We start from the raw sequence: 15,549 nt of genomic DNA, 5'->3' as shown, positions 1-15,549 counted from the left end.
GCATTTAGGAAACTGTATACAGAAATTATCTGGGCCCTTTAAACAATACCATTTAAAAAGCTGAAGTTTTTATGTAACACCTTTTCTCAGACTTTGATTCTATTCTGTAACTCTTAGGAATCAACCCAAAGCAAAGACTAAAGATTAGCTCTTAGGGAAGTTTTTTCATTCAGGGCCTTTGCCACAATTAGATTTAATGGTTTTGGTGTGTTCCTGGGACTCAATTGTTCTGGATTCAAATGACATTTCAATGATGATCAGAGAAACAAAGAGCTCATTCAATGGAGCAGATTGGGGTGGAGGAGGGGGGGAAAAGGCCATGGTTACATACAGAGATGTGATGTTACGTGAATTTCCACTGAAATATTGTATTTTAAAACAATCCCTTTGTGATCATCCTTGTATATAAACAAAGAACTATACTAGAAATTACAAGAGAACAAAAGTTTAAAGTAGAAAGAAGAGTCTTCTAGAAGTATCTTCATGGTTGTTAAATTAGATGAGATCTCCCAGAAAGTGGTGATCACACAACGATCTTGTATGGGACTTCATGGTTTATGAAGCACTAGAATTTTTTATTTCATCTTGCCCATACAACTTTGAGATATACGGTACAAGTATAATTTTTAAAGAAGATAGGGAAACAGAGGTGCAAAGAGGTGGCAAGAAATTAGGAAGCTCTCAGAGTTTTTCCTGAAAAACATTTTAAATGAAACCTCATTACAGACCATAAAGTTACAGATCCCACAATACAAAAAAAGAGTGAGAATGCAAGAGACCTTTGCTAAATATTGAGACATATAATCTACATAAACAGTAGTTCTTGGAGAAGTCTTCAAGAATTTTTAATGGTTTGATGGGAACCTATGATCAAAAAGTTTGAAAACTTGTCCTAGAGGTTGGGGTATGATTAAGAGATGAAAGACAGCTAAAGACACAAAGTTTGAACAATGAAGAGGATATATGGGAAAATACAAATAGATGATCTTAGTCGGTTGTATGGTTGATTTGTAGACTGATTTGGTAACTTAAGGAAAGAGGAGAAGGTTTGGAAAAGCTACTGTTGGAAAGAAAACAAAAATAGCTAGGAATTTTTGCATTGTGGTAAAGACTCAAGTGAACTTACATAACAAGAATTAGTCATTGACTCAGTGTGACTTCCTTCAACAGTGCCTGATGGAAATTGGAATTCAATAGATGGAAGGTGGATAGAATTGGCAAAAGGACAGGGAAGCAAAGTCATTAGATGTTAAAAGGTCTAACAATACAGTTAAAAATATAAAAGGAAAGAAATGGAGTCACTGTAGAACTGAGCAAGAGAATTGGATAATAAAGACATTTTGATAGAGCAGAAGGCATTTTTAGGTTGAATAGCAGCAGAAATGAAATGACAGATGAGACAGTTCTTTCTTAATTAAAAATAATCTCATAGTTCATTATCTTAAATGTGAGATAGTTTTAGGTAGGCAGAACTAAGGTATGACTGCCTTAAGAACTGTGTCTAACATTCTGACCTCTCAGCTTCTCAAACACGTCCATTCCTAAGAAATCCATTTCTAGACACCCACTGGGTGATCTAGATGTGAGACAGAATATGGATTGAGTTTGGTAGAATTATGAAGATTAGTCGAGGAACAAACCTCATTAATGGAAGCTTGTGGAATAAATCCACTTCTCCATTTTAAATAAAATATAGATATTAATGGAGCCTTTAAATCCCATCTCCCGGGGGAATTCCAACTGGGCAATTCTCTTAATGGATTTATGGGTTTAGCATAATTTACCATAACTTAAAAGGATTTTCTAGAATTGAAGTATCTTGACACCATTTTAGATAAATAAGAAAATATACTTCTCTTTCAAGACTTTGATGGGAGTGAACTGAATTTCATAGGTCAAGGATTAGTATCACTCAGTAATTTACCTGGACAAACTACATTCAATATATTATTTCTACTTCATGGCAAAGAGCAGCAAGGTGGTGCAGTGGATGTATATTTTCTTTCCATAGAAATAGGGATAATACAGTTATAGAAGGAAAACTATAAGACATTGAAGAAAAGGAAAAAATATTAGATCTAAATAGGAGATCCTGAAAGTGGACTGTACAATGTGATAATGAAGTGCCCAGTGGACTCTTCTGGAGAAAGTCTGATAAATATAAATAAAGACATGCACAAAGGGTGAGATAATCTTATCAAATGATCCATTCATTTAGATGTTAGAGATGCTGATATTTAAGTAAATGGATAGATAGGACAAAAGGGTGGATGTGTACATAGATAGATGGATGGGTAGATAGATAGACAATAGAGACTGGTAGAATGAAACAACATTTAGGAAGTAGTTACTTTAGGCAAGGGCCTCTGCAAAGCAGCACTGGAGACATTAATAGAAGAAAAAAATGTAAGACATATAACACTGAACCAATACAATTTCATGCTATTTAGCCTTAGTTCTTGCTGCACTTTGGCAATTTTTGATTCATCTTTGATTCTCTTAATCACTCCTTAAGATAACTGTTCCAAAACTTTCTTATCTCAGAAATGTCAAAGATGTTATTCTCAGAGCTGTCCTAATGACCTTTCAGATAGGATGGAAGTTAAGAAAAAATTAGTAATCATAGCTATAAATGTGAATTTCCCATAATTCAAACTGTCCCAGATGTAAACTGTCCCATAATATAGAATGTTCCAAATGTAAACTGTCCCATAAAATGGGAACAGATATTAGAGTGAATTAAAACTCAGAATCCTACACTATATTATCTAACCACAAAGTAAACCACAAGAAGAAAGTAAATATAAGTTATTTGAAAAAAAATAGATGAAGGAGTTTAACCAAGTTCCTTTTGACACTAATAAGGTACAAATACCTAAACCAGGAAGAAGCAAAATAGACAAAATTACAGACCAGTCTTTTAAAATAAAACATTAGAAGAGATATTATAGCAAATTATCACTAGGCTAATATACTATGATCAGGTAGGAATTATACTAGGTATACAGGGATGGTTCAGTATTAGAAAACTTGGATATGAGAGACCTCTGGCGAAAATTGATTGGGTTTAGAAAGGAACATGCCTTCTCTGCAGTACATGGTACCTACACAAAAACTGACCATGTATTAGGCCACAAACTTCTCACAATTAAATGCAGAAAAGCAGAAATTTAAAATACATCCTTTTCAGATCATGTTGTAAGAAAAATTATATAGAATAAAATGCCATGAAAAGATAAACTAAAAATTAATTGGAAACTAAATAAGCCAATTTTAAGGAATGAGTTGACTAAACAACAATCCATAGAGATAATAAACAATTTCATCCAAAAAATGACAATGATGAGATATAATACCAAAACTTGTGAGATGCAGCTAAGTCATTTTAAAGGGAAATATAATATCTCTAAATACTTTATGAATAAAATAAAGAAGAGATCAATGAATTGGCATGCAACTAAAAAAAAGCTAGAAAAAAGCAAATTAATAATCCTCAATTAAATACCAAATTAGAAATCCTGATAACCAAAGGAGAGATTAATAAAATTGAAAGAAAACTATTGGTTCAATAAATAAAACTGAGTAAGTTTTATAAAAAAAATAGATAAACTTTTGGTAATCTGATTTAAAAAAAAAAGAAAGAAGAAAATCAAATTACCAGTCTCATAAAAAAATGAATTCACTACCAATGAGGAAGATATTAAAGTAATAATTTGGAGCTTTATTTGCCAAACTATATGCTTAAAATCAGACAATATATGCAAAATGGATGAATATTTACAAAAAATATAAACTGCCTAGATTAACAGAAGAGGAAATAAAATACTTAACCCCATTTCAGAAAAAAGAAATTCTACAAGTCATCAATGAACTCCCTAAGAAAAAGTTCCAGGACCAGATGGATTTACAAGTGAATTATACCAAACATTTAAAGAATGATTAATTCCAATTCTATATAAACTATTTGAAAAAATAGATTAAGGAGTTTTTCCAAATGCCTTTAATGACATCAATATGGTGCTAAATACCATGTAGAACCAAAACAAAGAAAATTACAGACCAATCTCCCTAATGATTATTGATGCAAAAATTTTTAAATAAAATATTAGCAAAGAGATTTCAACAAATTAGCACCCGAATGATCCATTATCATCAGGTAGCAATTATATGTGATATATTGGGATGGCTCAATATTAGGAAAACAATCAACATAATTTACCATATCAATAACAAAATTAACAGAAACCTTATGATTATCTCATTAGATGCTGAAAAAGCCTTTGACAAAATACATTTCCTAAAAAATTTCTAGTACATTCCTATTAAAAACTAGGCCCTTTCTTAGTAAAAACACTGAAGAGCATAGGAATAAGTAGGATGTTCCTTAAAATGATAAACAGTGCCTATCTAAAACTATCAACAGCTATTATCTGTAATGGAGATAAGCTAGAACCATTCCCAATAAGATCAGGGTTGAAATAAGGATACCCATTATCACCACCACTATTCCATATCTTATTACCTTTAGCAATAAGAAAAGAAAAAAAATAAATTAGAAAAGTAGTGAGGAAACAAAATTCTCCCTTTTTGCAAATGGTATGATAGATAATTAGAGATCCCTAGAAAATCAACTTGAAAACTACTCGAGAAAATTAGCAACTTCAAGTAGTAGGATATAAAATATATATATATACATAAATCATCAGCATTTCTTTATATGAACAGCAAAGACCACAAACAAGAGATAGAAAGAAAAATTCCATTTAAAATAATTGTAGACAACCTAAAATACTTGGTAATCTACCTCTTTTGACAAAACCAGAAACTTCATGAACACAATTTCAAAACACTTTTCATTCAAATAAAGTAAGATCTAAGCAATTGGGTAAATGTCAATTGCTTATGGGTAGACTGAGCTAATATAATAAAAATGACAATTCTGCCTAAATTAAATTACTTATTCCATGCTATACCAGTCAAACTACCAAAAAACTATTTCACAGAGCAATAAAAATATAACAAAATTCATCCGAAGCAACAAAAAGGTCAAGAATATCAAGGGAATTAATTGAAAAAATTCAAAGGAAGGTTTCCTTGCCATACAAGATATAAATAAAACTATATTATAAAGCAGTAGTCATCAAAACTTCCTAGTACTGGCAAAAAATAGAATATTAGATCAGGGAAATAGATTAGAAACAAAAGGAGCAGTATTGAATGATTTTAATTATCTCCTGTTTGATAAACCCAGACTATAACTTTGAAGATAAGTACTCACTATTTGACAAAAACTTGTGGGAAAACTGGAAAATAGTATGGCAGAACCCTAGGTATAGACTCACTTTTCACACTCTATGCCATGATAAAATCAAAATGGGTATAGGATTTAGACATAAAGGGTGATAGCATAAGCTAGTTAGGAAAACAAAGGATAGTTTATATGACAGATCTATGAAATGGAGAGAAGTTCTTGACAAAAAAAGGAGATGTATAGTAGATAATAAATTTCAAGATGAATCATTTTGACCACATTAAATTAACAAGTTTTACACAAACAAAACCAATGCAACCAAGATTCGAAGGAATCTAGAGAACTGGAAAATATTTTCACATATAGTGTTTCTTTTAAAAGACTCATTTCTAATATATAATATATATTATATATTCTAATATCATATTTATATATATATATATATATATAAAGAGAGAGGGAGAGAAAGAGAACTTGGTCAAATTTATACGCTAATATATCATTCTCAATTGATACATGAAAAGGATATGAACAGGCAGTTTTCAGATGAAGAAACTAAAACTATATTAATTTTTAAAAATGCTCCAAATCACTATTGATTAGAAAAATTGAAATTAAAATAATTCTGAGGTACTATGTCACATCTAACAGATTGGCTAAAATGACAAAAATTAAAAAAAAGATCAATGTGGGGGGGATATGGGGAAACTGGGACCCTAATATACTGTTGGTGGATTTAGGAACTGATCCAACCATTCTGGAGAGCAATTTGGGATTTTGCCCAAAGGACAATAAAACAGCATATCCTTTGATCCAATATTGTGCCTGTATCCCAAAGAGATTATAAAAAAGGGAAAAGACCCACATGTACAAACATATTTTTTTTAGCAATAATATGTTCTATACCCCCTCTTTGGTCATAAATTTGGAATTTGACAGGATTCCCATGAAGTGGAGAATTATTGAACAAGCTATGGTATATGAATGTAATGGAGTATTATTGTTCAATAAGAAATCATGAGTGGGCAGACTTTAGAAAAGTCTGGAAAGACTTATATAAACTAATGCTGAGAGATGTGAGTAGAGCCAGGAGAACATTATATACTAACAGTAACAAAGTGTGATATTCAATTGATAGACCCATCTTCTCTCAGCAGTTCAGTGATGAATTACAATCCTGAGAGATCTGGTATGGAAAATGGCATCCTTATCCAGAAAATAAAAGTGTAGAGTCTGAATGCAAAGCAAAATATTCTAGATTCATTTTTTAAAAAAATCTATTTTATTTTTTTTCTTTCTCTTGGTTTTTCCCTCTTTTTGTTCAATTCCTTTTACACAACATGCCTCATATGGAAATATGCTAAACACAATTGTACATGTACAGTCTATATAAGCTTGTTCCTTGCCAGGGAGGGAAGGGAGGATGGTAGAAAATTGAAACTCAAAAGTTTGCAAAAGGATGAATATAGAAAACAATCTTTCCATGTAAATTGGAAAAAATAAATTCAATAAAAAGACTGAAAAAAAGATAAATGATGTAGAATATTTAACTCAATTATAGAAAGAAGCTTTTTTTTTCAATTGAATAAATGAAGAATTATTAGGGACTGTATAGATTTCTTGGCTACATGAAAATAAAAATTCTATATATCAAAACCTTTATAATTAAAAGAAAAAAGAGACTGGGATAGTTTTCATGGAAAAATACTACATATAAAAATTCTGATATGCAAGATAAAGTCTTAAAAAGCCCTGGTGATAAATCCTACTTCACCATGGATAATATGTCAAAACATATGGCAAAAAAGTTCTTTTCTTATTTCTTTTCTTCTGTTTGATATATTTCTTTTTCACCTCATCTTAACTTCTAAATATATACCATCCCCTTCCCTACCCAAAGATCTATCTATCTCTTATCAAAAATAAAAAAGGGAAAAATAGTCAGCAAAGTTAATTGAATCTAACAATATATGAAATTTCCATACACTTTGTTTCCCCACCCCTGTAAAGAAGGGAGGAAAGATGATTTTTCTCATCTCTCCATTTTTCAAATTTGATTGTTTTCTGTCCACAGAGTTCAGTTTTGTAATGTTGTTTTCCTTGTGCATATTGCTTTAATGGTCTTGTTCATTTTCATGGACATGTATTCTTTTATCCCTCTTTTTTATTATGAATATTGCAAATATCAATTAACATGCACATTTTCATATACAAAGGATAGAAATAGAGAAGGGTATTTGAAACTATGAATATATTGCATATAAATTGTTTTTTAAAGTAGATATGACATTTAACATAATAGTAACCAAACTATACTGCTTGTTTGTTTCCCTTGCCTGAACTTCTCTCTTCTGTTTACTTTTGATTTTGGAGGTATTTTTTTAAGGTAATGGGGGTTAAATAACTTGCCCAAGGAAATGCAGCTAAGTAAACCCAGCTGCCTTTCATCTGTTTATTTTTAAATTTTTTATTGACATTTTTCCTTTTTGTGAGTGTATCTCTACCACTATCCCTTATACTCTCTCCTAATACTTCCTCCCAACCCCCAAAACCAGTAAGTGCATCTTAGCAAAACAAATTCACACATTGGTCATGCCTTATAATGTATATTTCATTCTATACCTAATACATCTGTCGAGAGATAAGAAACATGCTTCATCATCCATCTTTTAGAGTTTTGACTGCTCATTGCTTTGGTTAAGAGTTCCCATATTTATGAATAGACATTTTTCAAAAGGGGAGAGAACTTAATATTCACTTACCATGGACATAATTTTTTCTAATAACATGATGAAACTGAAAATTGACAAGGTTATGGTCTATTTCTTTCATTGATGGTAGAATAGCATGTTGTTAGATCTTGGGGACAATATAAGTGCTGGTCCTGGAAGTTATAAGGTATGTCAATACTGCTTTAATTTCAGCTATGACATTTTTCAGTATTTATGAAAATTTCCAGAAATCATCATTTCCTTTGTCCCAGGGATTCCATTATTAATCATCTGAAAATAAAGCACCAAATAGAGCTTTTTTTTTTTTACAATGAGTTTCATAGCAACTCTTTAATTACAAGCACCTGCAACCCAAAGACATTTGGAAGGAACATGAATATTCAGTAGCAGGGAAATGGTTAAATACATTGAGAAACTCAGTATAATTGAGTATTGTGGTGTTACTAAGTTGGGTAAATAAAAAGGTATACAAAGAAATCTGGAAAAGTCTGTATGAAATAATACAAACTAAAAAAAATAGAAGCAGAGGATTGGGATTTGAGATATGTCTAGTATAGGGAAAAAAGAACTAAGAATGTAGTATCAAGGTCCTGATGAGAAATGGGCGGGGAGGGAGGGTTGTTACAGGAAAAAAGGATACTTTATGCATTGAAATAAATTACTTTAAATGTAATTGGCTAATAAGTATAATTATATCATTTTATTATTTAATGAAATGTTAAAATAATAAATTATATGGAATGAAGATAAATTTTTAGGTGAATGATTTAAAAAAATCATCCTTTGTTTATCAAATTTTTCCTATGTTTTTCCAAAGGACCTGCATCATACTATCCAATTTTGAAGACGTCTCCCAAACTGACCTTATTTCTTAAACAAGAAAAGCGCTTTGTAGAACCTAAGAATATAACTCCTGGTCCTGGAACTTATAAGGTATGTCCATAAGCTTTATTTTCAACCATAACACATTTTTATAGAACTTGCTAGAAATATATGATTTACTATGCTTTGCTTTTGTGATTGGTTATTGTCAAAATTAGAGTGGGGAGGGGGAGGTATTACAATTTAATAATTTGATATTATATATTATACAATTGTACCATGGTATTTTGTATGTATGAATATGTAGGAAGGTTAGCTGTTTCTGACACTACTATTTTTAGATCTTTCATGTAAGTTTTTATTGAAATAATGCATTGATTCAAAGGAAATCATGATTTAGTCAGTTAATGGAATGTTTATTTTTTGTGAACTCTGATACTTCAATCAAGAATCTTAATGAACAATGCTTTTTTGCCTCTGGATTTTATGATAATCAAAAAGAAGCCAAAACAAGTCTAGGATTTTAAAAATTTGATTCATAATAGCCTTTTTTCCTTATTGTTAACTTCATACGTGATGTTAGTGGTATGAAATAGTTCTTTACTTTTTCTTCCACTGGTTAATTTTGTGATGGTATAACATTTTTGATGTGCCTATAATTGTATATTTGTAAAACTATATCTTCCTTTCAGGATTAACTATAACAGATGGTTTTAAAGAAATTTTGCTATAATTTGTAATAACTTCTCATGTTAAAACTTTTGTGCTTAATAAAATTTTCCTCCCCTCTAGGGAGGAGTTGTTTGAGAAATACAGCTTTAATGATGCAGTTCATTGTCCCATATAAAACAATTGTATCTCATGATGAATCAAATGATAGTTTTTCTTCAATTGACAAAGAAAAATAAATTTGCAAAAATGTTATGAATATCATTTGGTATATGACAATTTTGTTATATTCATTAATGAATTTTCAATCATTTCAAATGACTGTATCTTCAAAACGTATAAATTATATGGACTAAGATTGTCAGTTTCTCACTAGTGTAATGTAGGTTAGACTGGGATAACATTGAATAAAATTCAAACTCTATAGACTTGATTGTAAGACCCTTCATAATCTGGATACAACTTTCAAATCTTAATTCATACTAATCATGAGAATGTGTAATGAAATAGAAAAAAGACTATGCTCAATGTCAGAAGACCCTGGGTTCAAGAGCCACTTGTGCTCTTTAATTTATTGATCAGCTGGTTTTTAACTTCTTCTCATCTGAAATGGATGGGGGAATTAAAGTAGATGACTTCTAATTTTCTGTACAACTCTCTTGCTCTCTCCTCCCTTCTGTTTCAATTTATTGGGCCCGCATGCTACATCTCAGATGTCATCACCATCAGTGCCTCCAATGGCTATCTTCCAACACTTCACCAAGTGAAACCTCTGTCTCATTTACAACTTTGATCTCTTCAACTTGAAGTGGTGCTTTCCTTCTCAAGTTTTTCCCCCATTTGATTTGATATTTTCTATTTACTTAATCATATTCTAACTTGATTTATTATTACTTGTTCTTGCATTCTTTGACAGGAGGAAATTTGTCACTTTTCATCTTTCCATTGATTAGTGCCTTGAACATGGGTCAGCCCCTTTGCCTCAGGGCATTTCCAGAACATTGGATAGGGTTGAATCCCAAACTTTTAGTTAATTTTATAAAATAAGAATTGTCCAAGACTGGATAAAATTTCAAGAAATCAATAGAGGATAATCAGAGAGAGGATTTTTTTGTATTGTTTTTTCAACATCTCAGAAAATCTTAAATGTATTGTTTTATCAGAAAAAGAAAGATTATATAAAAAAAAGAAAAGATAAAATAATTTTTGTCACATTAATTTTTAGAAGAATATTTATGTTTTTAAAAAACCTGAGTGGGGCAGCTAGGTGGCGCAGTGGAAAAAGCACAGGCCCTGGAGTCAGGAGTACCTGAGTTCAAATCCTGCCTCAGCCACTTAATTACCTAATTGTGTGGCCTTAGGCAAGCCATTTAGCCCTCATTGACATTGCAAAAACTTAAAAAAAAATCCTGAGCATTAGATATTCTAAAGCAATAATTGCTAAGTGTGATTCAATTATGATCAGTAGTATATCAATATTTTTAGCTTTGAGAATTAAAAGATACATTTACCAGTCACAGGTCAGAAATTAAGAACCCAGTCCAAGCAATTCATTTTGCATATGAGAAACATGGAATTAAGTGACTTGCTCAGTTAGTAGTGAAGTTATATAGAAGGCACAATAAAAGAAAGGAGGTTTTAGTTTATATTTTTTTCCAGTGAGGAAAAAGAGAAGGGTAATTATGAAAGTGTTTGCAAATTATTCATTTTCTTTTTATCTTCTAAACACAGAACAGTGCTCTATGCACATAATAGCTGCTTCATAAACATTTTATATTGTTGAATTTGAAATTTTTATTTCTTTTAAGGGTTACACTCTCCCTTCTAAAGGAAGACCTACAAATAAGGATCTTTGATGATTGGTGTACACATGCAGAGATTGGGTGAGGCCAAGGCATACATGAGGAGGACAATATGTGAAGACCACATGGAAAGGCACCTTGTCTTTTCTGGAGACATCGTTTCTTGATTCCCACTAGGCCTGCTCCTCTTTGGTCTTATTATCATTCCCTGTCATCTGGGCATGGTGTTTTTCTCTGTGGTTTCCTCTTCCCTTTTTTCAGAATTACTTTATTGAAGGTGCTGCCATGGGTAACTTCATTGGATACCAGATTGGGGGGGGAGGTTCTTTCTGCTTCTGGTGTTTGGATTCAGGAGAAAGTCATACCTTTCATAGTTGATACCTTTTCTTTCAGTGGTCTTTATGGAGTTGAGGACAGATCAGACTCTGAGAGAAACTCTTTCCATATCAGAAGCAAGATTTAAACCCAAGAATTTCTGATTGCAAGTGTCTATCTACCATATCATGGTAGTTATTTATTCTTCCTTCCTTCCTTCCTTCCTTCCTTCCTTCCTTCCTTCCTTCCTTCCTTCCTTCCTTCCTTCCTTCTTTCCTTCCTTCCTTTTTCTTTCTTCCTCCCTTTTTTCTCTTTCTTTCTTTCCTTCCTTCCTTCCTTCCTTCCTTCTTTCTTTCTTTCTTTCTTTCTTTCTTTCTTTCTTTCTTTCTTTCTTTCTTTCTTTCTTTCTTTCTTTCTTTCTAGTGACCTCTTAAGTGACTTACTCTTATTCTACCAAAAGCAAAATAAATACAGTGAACAATTTGCTACTTCCAAGGGTCTGCCTTACAGTCTCCAAACTAGATCTGCCTCTGTATCACACCTTTGTGATTCCAAGTGGACTGAGACCTCCAAAATTCTTGGAATACCCTAGAGCCCCTGAATGTTTTGAGGAAGCTGGTATGCATCTGGGAAGTCCAGAGTCCTAATTATGTGGTTAAGGTATTGTGAAGGGAGCTGATGGCCAGAATTCTCATTGATTCTTATGTAATTAGAGTTGTATCTCTCTTTGATCTGAACATCTTTGATTGGACTGGGTTCCTAGAGGAGCTTCTTGGACAGAATGAGACTAATGGGTCCATAAGTCAAGATTTCCCCCTTGCTCAGAATCAGCCCAGAGGGTCATAGAGACTCCCTAAAATTTGTGAATGGTACAAGGAGTAGTGGCAAACTCTGCTAGCACCATTTTTCATAAACAGTGATGTTATTATATATAACTGGTTCTTTGTCAGTATATTCTGAAATTGAAAGAATCTTTCCTTAGAGATCATATAGAACAGCCTGCATATCTACAGAATGGCTCACTGTGGTATGTCACATCAATGAAAAGCAAAAGCAACTTTGTCAAGAGTCATTGATTAATGACTGGAGAGTTGGGAGGCTTGGGAGAGATCATGCATCGTTCCATATATTTTTCTAAAGCATGACAATATAGCTATTCTAAATTATGGTAACACATTATTTTGAGATTTTGGTATTTGAAATACAAGACATTATAAAAAGTACTTCACAGCATTTTATAGAGATTTTTGATCCTCATAGCTCAGTGAGAGGTGGTGTCAATAATGAGAAAACTGAGACTCAGAAGGAAATGATCATTCAGGATCCCACTACTAGGAAATGTTTGCTATACCACCTTGTCACGTATTTTTTGACATAAAGACATTTTATGGGCTTTATCAGAAAAATGAATTATTCTTTTTATTTTTCTGATATAATGCTTGCAAATTCTAATTTAGACAATCTGGTTTACTGGGAGGTAAGAATTCAGGTTAATTAAAATTAATTGATTGATAATGAATTATTCTTTATCCAAAGAAGTTTGTGACATGATCACCAACTTTTAAACATTCATTTAGTTTGGTATATATACTATTTTAAAACTTCAAGTTTTTCCTTATCTTGTTAAGAAAAGTATTTCATCTTGTCTTCTGAAAAAGTCCTGACCTAATAATTGACTCTGAAGTTAAATGTTATTCTTAGTATTGGAGTATGTATTTCACCTGGATTTATAAGTTCCTCTGAGTGACTATTTGTAAAATAAAGGTCTAGTTCACTTAGATACCAAATAAAATTACGCTCATATTGTGCAAGAGTAGAACTTTTTTATCCCTGATTATGAAGGAGCTATGATTATAAAGTATTACTTTAGATAAAGCGATATTACTTCAGTAACTATACTGTTTAACTCTTCTTGAAATATAAAATTAGTTCTAAACAAAAGAATTCAAAAACTTTTGTGATCTGGGATGATTTTTAGAAAAATTATTTCTAGTTCTGAAATGGAAAGCCAACTTATTTCTTTTTTGCAAGGGAATGGGGTGTTAAGTGACTTGCCCAAGGCCACAAACCTGGGTAATTATTTGAACTCATGTCCTCCTGACTCTGGCACAAGTGCTTCATTCACTGTGCCACCCAGATACTCCCCTCTACTCATCTTTTTAAAGTGTATGACCTAAGATAGTATTGAAAGGTAAATATTGTTGATAGTCTCACACTTTTTAAAAAGACACACATTTGAAATCCATTGTGTCAAATTTTTTCAAATGAAGAGGAGGATGACAATTGGGCTTTTTGTGATATAATTATTGCTTTTTAGTTTTCTACCACATTTACCCAGATGTCTCCTGTCCCTCCTTGACCTTACAACAGAGACAAGCCTGCCCATAAAACTCTCACTGGTTTATAGTACATTCTGTGTCTATCAATCACAAAGTTTATTTTTAGTAAGATTCTCTTTCTGTGTATATGTATGAATGACTTTCCCTTTGAAAGATAAATAGAAAGTGGAGAGACTTTAGGATCAAGAAGTAAAACACTTGATGAACCAGCAAGCATTTACAGTAAGTGCCACATGCAATGCCAGGTCCTGGGTACCCAGTGACAAAAATTAGACAGTTCCTGTTCTCATGGAGCTCAACTTTAACTTATAGAGGATGCATGAATTCAGAGAAGTAGGAAAAAAAGACACATAAAATAGAAAGATAAAGTATGATGAAGCAGTAGCAAGGCCAGGCTTTGTGAAATAATCTGTTTGGCAGATATTGGCCAGAGTGTGGTGCTCAAGGAGGCAGGCAATCATTTCCCACTCAAAATACCCACATTAAACTTTTTTTTAATTTGTGGTAATCCTTTAGAAGAAAGAAATATTAAAAATTTTTCACATCTTGTTTTTTTCCCCCATTTCTCTGAAAATGGAAGCATCTCTACCAGTTTGCTAGAAAAAATACAAATTTTGTTGCAAAGGTTCAATCCACATTAATTATCAAGAAAAGAAATTGGAGTGAGATGGAGGGTAGTATTGCAACAATAGAGTCTGCAGTTTTCATATGTAGATAGAAAAACCCACAGGTGAACTTTCAGAATACATTCCCATTGGGGAGGAGGCCACAAATGGCCTGAGGTAGGAACATAATTTCTGTAGGACAAAGTAAAGAAAGGTGTAACTATCCATGTTCCATAGGCCGTGGTTGTCATTTACATTGATTAATGAGTGGTCATCTAGGGTGGTGTCAAAATGACCAGAGAAAATTATTCTGGAATGGGAGAGGCTAATGGTGACCTCCACAAGGATTTAGGAAAAGATCTGAATGTAGATAGCCAACCTGAATGATCTTGCAAATGGGATCTGTTTATGACACATCAGCAAGAGTGGAGACAGATTGGGGAAGAACAAGAGAGTAGATTCGTGGGACTGAAGGTGAATAATGCAAGAATAGAGGAAGCAGGGAGATAGAGCCAAGATGGCAGCAAGGGAGCAGCCTCTCTTAGGTGCTCTCTCCAAAATATTTCAAAACACTTAAAATTATGACTAAATTATTGAGAGACAGAACCCACAGAAAGATCCAGTGAGCAAGTAACCTGGAAAATAGTGGGAAGGTTCTGTTTCATGGAGTTGGAAGGATACCACAGTGCCTCTTAGGAGCAGCCCCAGGGCACCTGGAAGTGCCGGTTCCTGGCAGCAGAAGCAGTTTCCTGACCTGCCATCCCAGGGAGCATCAAGCACAACTTGGAAGGTCTTCCAGAATGAGTGTGAAGTACAGGCTAATGTGGCCCTTCTCAGCACAGGCAGCCCAGATCGCAGAAAAGAGAAGCAGGTCTGTGGAGCTGTGTCCTGAGCATTCAGTCCACTGAAAGTAAGAGGGCAGGGGGAAACTGCTGAAGTCTATCCTCGGGAACAGGACTCTGGGGTTTTGACCACATTCAGGCCCTGGTTGCAGTCTGGGGCCCCAGAGGGTTG

General features: G+C 33.0%; 1 protein-coding gene across 1 annotated transcript in view; it reads left to right on the top strand.

The window, feature by feature from the left end:
* STPG2 (sperm tail PG-rich repeat containing 2) overlaps positions 1-9,496 on the top strand; it is a 405,935-nt gene extending 396,439 nt beyond the window's left edge. The window contains exon 13 of the mRNA XM_074228044.1: positions 8,801-9,496. Within this exon, the coding sequence (XP_074084145.1) occupies positions 8,801-8,928 (128 nt within the window). The 3' untranslated portion in view covers positions 8,929-9,496. The remainder of the gene's footprint in view (positions 1-8,800) is intronic.
* Positions 9,497-15,549: the final 6,053 nt, after the last annotated feature.

This window comes from Macrotis lagotis, chromosome 3 (assembly GCF_037893015.1).
Source record: "Macrotis lagotis isolate mMagLag1 chromosome 3, bilby.v1.9.chrom.fasta, whole genome shotgun sequence".
NCBI lineage: Eukaryota > Metazoa > Chordata > Mammalia > Peramelemorphia > Peramelidae > Macrotis > Macrotis lagotis.
This window is presented reverse-complemented; position numbering and strand designations above follow the sequence as displayed.